Below are 7,520 nucleotides of genomic sequence, written 5' to 3'. Positions count from 1 at the left end.
CGGACGCACCCTCCGATGATTTTGTCAGCCATGGCTCAAGAGATCAAGCTATCAGGTTGTTTCAGGGATAATCAGCCTTTACCTTCCTCTTTGTGTGAAGCCTCTTTTATATAGTGTCAGAAAGTATGGCATCGCTTGGCTAGCGGGTCCCATTGTCATGATTGTGGCTCATAGGCAAAGCAATCATGACATTTCTGGTGTCATAAGGCGGTTGTTAGGAAGGTATTTAGGCGGTGGACGTCACCGTAATTTATGATTTTAAATATCTGGGATGTGTCAGGAGACCTGAGAAGATTTGGGAATGTCTTGTCGAATGTATCTTGCATTAATGATGAGTGACAGTTCAGGGGACTTGGTTGTCAGTGCTGTCAGAGTTATCTTTTTTATTGTGGGTGGAAATGGATCCGGTGAATTGCGAGTGTCTGTCGAGCTAAGCTGTTACCAGAGTATCTGGACATGTATGTTCGGGGAAGTTGAATCGTCCTCCTTTCTCATTCAGAGATAGGCACCGGATGTGAAGTATCCGGAGAAGGCGGAGCGTCGGCTGGACCCCGGATGTGATATATCCGGATGAGATGGAATGACGGTCGGATATAATGGTGGCTGTGATACCTCCGGGTGGAATGTCGGCGGAGAAGAGTTCCGGATGTGATGCATCCGGGTGGAATAAGCTATGCTACGTGTCACAAGGGGGACCGTCCGCGTGTCCAAAGGAGAGGGAGCCACGTGGCACTTTTTAGTGAGGATCCCACAATGCCCCCTTTTATATCGCCTGTTTGGCTTGGTCAGAAAAGACGGGATAAAAATGTTACCTTTACATAATTTCTCTTTCATACGGATAGCAATGGTACGTGTCGCTTTCTCGTTGCGGGAGCTAGTGAGGCGCGCCGACTTTGAAAGCAGTGCCAGATGGTGTGTCGTTTCAGAACTTGGTGCAATTATGTTTCCTGTCATTTGGGGGGGGAGGGGGGTTTCTCGAGGCTTTGTTCTTATAAGTAGGGGCCCAGGGCCCTCTGTTGATACTTTTCATTATCCTTCCAGACTCTTAAGTGCTTCCAGAAACTCTTCAGAAAAAGTTCGAAGACGTGACGACTGGTTTTCAACTTTTCTCAGAAATTTTTGCAAGTTTGCCATTTCACTCTTCCCTTCTCTTTCACTTTGCTGCTTGTGATGTTGTTTGTTTGCCCTTTGAGGGGATGGATTGGGTTGGTAGAAGCGTATGATACAGGTAGTTTTTGTTAGGGTTCGAGCTTTGAAGAGGCTAGGATGTGCTGGGGATTGATAAGGGGTTTGTGATGTATTTTGAGGTTTTTCATAGGTTTCTTTGAATGTGAGGTTGCTGAGAGAATGGTTTTTCTAGCGGGTCTGTGTGGTGTTACTATAATCTTCGAGTTAGGGTTCATGGGTTTAGGGTTTTTACAATGCGACGTGCTTCGAATGCGTTTTGACCGGTGCTTTCTTGTAACGCAGGTTTTACATAATCTACAATGTCTTCGAAGAAGGGAAATGTGGCAACTGGCGCGACCAAGCAAGGCGGTTCAGGCGGGCGATTCAACCCTACTGAGCTCCTAAACGAGAAGGAGTTCCGAGATTGCTTCGGCATCCCAAACGGAGTGTCCGTTCGTCTGTTGGAGGGTGATGCCGTGTCGACCGCCAGGTCGGGGGACAACTCCATTTGCTTCTCCAAGGAGCAGTTCAATGCGGGACTTCGCCTTCTGCTTCCCTCACTTCTCAAGCAATTCCTTCACTACACACATATTCCACCGGCTCTAATCCACCCCAACATTGTCCGGGTACTGATGGGCTGCAGCATCCTGGACATGCTGTTTAACTTGGACCTGTCCCTGTTGGAGGTCCTATTCGTCTACTCCATCAAGAAGGGGAAGAACGATATTTACAGTTTTGTTGCCAGTTTTCCATCACTCCAGCTGGTGACCGACCTTCCTGATTTGACTAAGGGGGCCGCCAGAGGACACGTGATGGTCAAGGGCGCATGGGCGGGCTTGTCGGTGCATCCGGACAAGCAGTTCACTCCCAACCAATCATTGAAGACCCCAGGTATGAATAAGTTGCCTCTTGTTCTCCCGTGGTTGCGAGTTAGATCAGCATCATAAGGTGGCTAACAGCCTTTGTTCTCTTGGGTGCAGGCAAGGAAAAAAGGGGGAAGTTGGTGGAGTGGGTAGAAAAAGCCTCGTTCAACCAGTTGAACAGGTTGTTTGAGATTGGGGCGGATGAGAGGAATTGTGAAACGCTTCTCCGTGCAAAATCTCCTCTTTTTTACCCAAGAGCCCCAACCGTATGTTCTCAACATTCTACCGAGGCGGCTGCCCAAAGAGGTGGTGGTCGGAGAACATTTTGTTCTCAAAGATCTTCCCTTCTACACGGAGGCGCGCGAGGCAGACGCCCAAGCGCGTCAGGCACTTCTCAGCTACCGAGAGGAAAGAAGGCAAGAAGGAACTTTGTGGAAGGCTCCCGGTGATAAACGCCCCGCATCCTCTCCTTCTGCTGGCGCCCCAGCGAAAAAGAAGAAGAAGAAGATTCTTAATAAGGGAAAGGAAATAAAACTTCCAACTTCCCCAAAGGAAGTGGTAATACCACCTCCAACTTTTGTAAAGGGAGTAATAATAAGGACGCCAGATCCCGTCTTGCCCTCTGTTTCAAGTGGCTCGGGACATATCGCATGTCTAAACGGATCGTGGCCTTCATTGCTGGTGGCTAGACGGCTGGCTCTGCTGGCTGAGGAAGCGACCTCAGTGAATCAGCCTGGCTCTCCCCATCCGGACGAGGATGTTACCGGGGCCTCTTGCGCTGAAACAATGCACCTTACGGCACCTCCAATGGAAGAAATGGGGTCTGAAGGTCAGGGTTTGCCCCCTTGTGAGCCAAGCCCCCTTGCCCTTATACCGATGAAGAAGGCATCTGTGGGAAGGTTTCATCCGGCTCGCGATTTGAAGTCTGGCATCAGCGGGCGGCTTCAGGATCGTCTTCGGGAAGCCATCGAAGTCGGCCGCTCATCCGCCCAGGAGGTTCATCCGGAGGGGAGTGAGACGGTGATGGCAGAAGGAAACCCAACCGACCCGGTGCCAGTTCCGGAGAAGGGTTTGCCCGAAGAGATTCAGCCAGCCGTGATAGATGAGGGCCCGACTCTAAGGGATGAGCCACACCATAACGTCCCGTCAGGGGGGCGTCCGGTTGATGATGTAGCTTGCACCTCCGCTAGCTCTTTCAGTTATGCAGAGTTGGGAGAGATGCTGAAACAAATTCCTTCTGGCTCAGATATTGCTCTGCCTTCAGCAAAGATGTTCGAAGCGGCGGAAATGGTATAGCTTATTTCCCTTGATTTTTGGTTCCATTCTGGTGTGTCTTTCATATGGATGGTATTTGAATTCGTTGTTTTTGGGTTTTTCTGCAGCTGGTGAGCGGTATTCGCGGCATGGTTCAACATCACAATCTTTTTACAGACTTGCTGTGGACTACCGATCATATGAAAGCCTTCGTCTCTCAGCGCATGAGCGATGAAGATGAATTGCGCTAAAGACTGGAGCAGGCTGAAGCCAGTTTATCCGCTGCCCGGAGGGCCTCTGAAGAGAGTGCTGAAGCCTTGAAGAAGTCCCAGGACGACAACGAGGCTCTCCGGTTAGAGCTAGCAGAGGCGAAAAGACGGGAGGAAGCTACAGACGCCCGCCTGCACGAGACGGAGGATGAAGCGACCTAGCTAAGGGGGGAGGTGAGACAACTCCGGACCGAGGTGTCAATTGAGAAAAAGCAGAGAGAGGATTTGCAGTTGCGTTTATCAGCGCAAAAAGAAAAGTTGGAGGCTGAGTTTGCTGCGCAAAGGGAGGAACTCGAGGCGGATTACCAGAAACAGGTAGACGAGATGTACTTCTTCGGCTACCGTTGCTGCATGAAGAAACATGGTATCAAGCGGGACGTCCCCTCGATTCCCCCGGGTGAGGAGGAAAAGTTGCGTTGCAAGCCTTCCCAATGAGAGCTTTTCTTTTTGTAACTTTTACTGTAATTTCTCTCTGTATCCGTAGTCCGGAGAGTGTCTTTTGTACATAATTTCCTAATTATTAATAAAATATGCTTATTCACATTGTTCTCCCATTTTTCTTTCACTGAAAGTACTGCTTCAAATTGGCTGCATTCCAAGGGCGAAGTAGAGGGGTTCCACTTATAGTTTGCAAATGATACGATCCATTTTTGTTAACTTTTGCCACCATATAAGGACCTTCCCAATTGGCTTGAAATTTTCCGGCTCCTTTCCCAGCCGAGTCTTCAAAAATTTTCTAAGTACCAATGATCCTTCCTTGAAAATTCGAGGTCGCACCTTCCTATTGTAGTATGCAGCCACCTTTTGTTGATATGCGGCCATCCGGATGGATACTGCCTCTCTAGTTTCATCCGCCCAATCCAAGTGCCTTGCTAGCTTGTCGTTTTCATTTCTTTGGCCTTGGACGGCAGTCCACGTTGTAGGCATACCCACTTCAGTTGGGATGATGGCATCTGTTCCGTATGCAAGGGCAAACGGGGTATTTCCTGTTGGCCTTCCGGGTGTGGTACGGTAGGCCCATAGGACGCCGGGTAGCTCTTCTACCCACTTTCCTTTGGCTTTTTCCAACCGTTTTTTCAACGTATTTAGTAAGGTTTTATTGGTTGCTTCCGCTTGACCGTTGCTCTGAGGGTACCGCGGCGTAGAATACAGATTTTTGATGTGAAGTTCTGCGCAAAAACCTTTAAAGGCAGAGCTATCAAACTAAGGGCCGTTGTCGGTCACGATTGCCTGAGGGATTCCAAATTGACACACTATATTTTTCCAGACGAACCTTTTGACGTCCTTGTCCTTGATGCTTGCGTAGGCTTCAGCTTCTACCCACTTGCTGAAATAATCGGTAGCAACGAGCAGAAACTTCTTCTGAGCGGCTGTAGTGGGAAAGGGTCCCATGATATCCACCCCCCATTGTGTGAAAGGCCAGGGGCTTGTTACTAAGTTTAACATCTCAGCGGGCATATACGGGATTAGCGCATGTCTTTGGCACTTGTCGCATTTCCTGACATGGATCATTGCGTCCTGCCTCATTATAGGCCAATAATATCCTTCTGAATGCGCCCGGTGCGCTAGGGTTCTGCCCCTTGAGTGGTTCCCGCAAACGCCTTCATGAAGTTCGGATAGAACATATTGGATTTTCGGCTGGATCAAGCATCTGAGGTACGGACCTCCGAAGGATCGCTTGTAGAGTTCACCTCCGATTAGGGTAAAACGGGATGCTTGTACCCGAACTTTGTGGGCGTGCTTGGGATTTTCAGGCAATGCCCCCGATTGTAAATAAACTCTGATGTCGACGGCCCAGTCATCTTCCTTTGGGCTCACATTGCAAACGTGTGATTCAGTAATGGCGGGAGTGGCTTGAACGTATACCGGTAGCATTGTTGACTCTTTTACGGGAAATGATGCAGCTATTCCTGCCAAAGCGTCGGCCTGCACATTATCTCCCCTTAGGATTTTCTCAATGATCCATTCTTCTAGCCGGTTGAGTGACTCTTGTACTTTTAATGAGTATTTGGCCATGCGCTCGTCCTTGGCCTCGTATTCTTTTAGTATTTGCCCCACGACGAGCTGGGAGTCGCTGTGGATTTTGACTTTTGAGGCGTTCAAAGTGATTGCAAGGTCCAATCCGGATAGGATGGCCTCATATTCAGCCTCATTGTTTGAAGTGGGAAAATCCAGACGGATGGATTGCTCCAGTCGTTCCCCGGTTGGTGCTTCGAGGAGAAGTCCGACTCCTGATCCGGACGAGCGGGAGGCTCCATCAACATACAGAGACCACCGATCATCCGAAGTTGATTCTTTATCCGGGGGGCACGCTTCAGGCAATTCTGCTATAAAGTCTGCCATGACTTGTCCATTCAGGGATAATCTGGGTTGATAACCTATCCCATATTCGCTCAACTCTATCGCCCATCGTAGCATCCTGCCTGTTATGTCTGGTTTATGTAGGACATTCCTGAGAGGTTGATTGGTGAGTACGGTTATGGGGTGAGCTTGGAAATATGGACGCAGTTTCTGAGCGGTCGTGCGCAACGCCAGGGCAGTCTCTTCCATCCTTGAATATCTTGTTTCTACATCGGCAAGCACTTTGCTGATGAAATATACGGGTCTTTGCTCTCGGGGCGACAAGGAACGGAGCATGACTGCGCTAACAGCCCAATCGGTAACTGCTAGATACAGGTATAGCCTCTCCCCAGGTTGCGGACTGCTTAGAATGGGGGGTTGAGAAAGATATCGCTTGATTTCTTCATATGCATTTTGACAGTTTTGCGTCCATCCGGATTTATTGATATCTCTGAGTGCCAGGAAGAAAGGCTTCATCTTGTCTGTGAATCGAGCTATGAACCGTCCGAGAGCGATGAGTTTGCCAGTGAGGCGTTGCAACTGCTTCTTGTTTGTTGGTGCAAGCATGTTGGCGACAGCCTTCACCTGATCTGGATTGATTTCGATTCCTCTTTGGGTAACCATAAACCCCAGGAACTTCCCCGAGCTTACCCCGAATGCGCATTTGGCTGGGTTAAGCTTCATGCCATATTTTCTCAATAAATGAAAAACTTTCTGCAAATGCTAAGTGTGTTCACCTCGGGTTTTGCTTTTGACTACCACATCGTCAATGTACACCTCAATAATATCGCTAATCAGTGGCTTGAAAATCTTGGTCATTAACCTCTGATAAGTAGCACCAGTGTTCTTGAGTTCGAATGGCATGACTCTATAACAGTAGAGCCCGTGAGGAGTTATGAAGGAGGTTTTTTCTTCATCATCCGGATCCATGGGAATTTGGTGGTACCCGGAGAAAGCATCCAAAAAGGATAGCATTTCATGCCCGGAGGTTGCGTCTACTATTTGATCTATTCGCGGTAATGGGAAACTGTCTTTGGGGCACTTGTCATTGAGATTGGTGTAGTCTACGCACACCCGCCATTTTCCTCCCTTCTTAGGGACCACTACTACGTTTGCCAACCATTCCGGATACTCCACTTCCCTTATAAATCCGGCCTTCAATAATTTTTCCATTTCTTCCTGAATGACTTTTTGCCTGTCTGGATGGAATCGTCGTATTTTTTGTCGAACTGGCTTGAAGGTAGCTAATACGTTGAGCCGGTGGGAGGCGATGCTCGGAAGTATTCCAGGCATGTTTGAGTGGGCCCAATCAAAGATATCGCGATTTTGTTGGAGCACTTTTTGAAGTTCGAATCTCTCGGCTGGCGGTAGTAGGGTACTGCCGTACTTGAAGCGTTCGCCTTCTTTTGATATCCGGACGGCCTCTAGTGGGTCTGCTGTTGGGGGATCTTTGTCTCCCGGGTGCTGTAGCTGCTATTGGTCAGAAGCATTTGCTTCTTTGGAGGAATGCTCGCGGTCGGCGCTGGGTCCAGCCTCGCGAGTGATTTGATAACATTGTCGAGCGGCAAGCTGGCTTCCATAAAGATTAATTTGCCCATCTTAGGTGATGAAGCTGACCCTTTGATGA

At 48.9% G+C, this 7,520-nt stretch overlaps 1 protein-coding gene across 1 annotated transcript; it reads right to left on the bottom strand.

Moving 5' to 3' along the window:
- Positions 1-4,756: 4,756 nt before the first annotated feature.
- Positions 4,757-6,577, bottom strand: LOC117904752. The gene has a single exon (XM_034817508.1). It carries the CDS (start codon positions 6,575-6,577, stop codon positions 4,757-4,759), a length of 1,821 nt encoding a protein of 606 aa, XP_034673399.1.
- Positions 6,578-7,520: the final 943 nt, after the last annotated feature.

This window comes from Vitis riparia, chromosome 17, assembly GCF_004353265.1.
Source record: "Vitis riparia cultivar Riparia Gloire de Montpellier isolate 1030 chromosome 17, EGFV_Vit.rip_1.0, whole genome shotgun sequence".
Lineage (NCBI taxonomy): Eukaryota > Viridiplantae > Streptophyta > Magnoliopsida > Vitales > Vitaceae > Vitis > Vitis riparia.
This window is presented reverse-complemented; position numbering and strand designations above follow the sequence as displayed.

What these genes read in the sequence shown, in the direction of transcription:
- LOC117904752 (XM_034817508.1), bottom strand. Translation starts at nt 6,577, where the DNA reads ATGAAGCTTAACCCAGCCAAATGCGCATTCGGGGTAAGCTCGGGGAAG.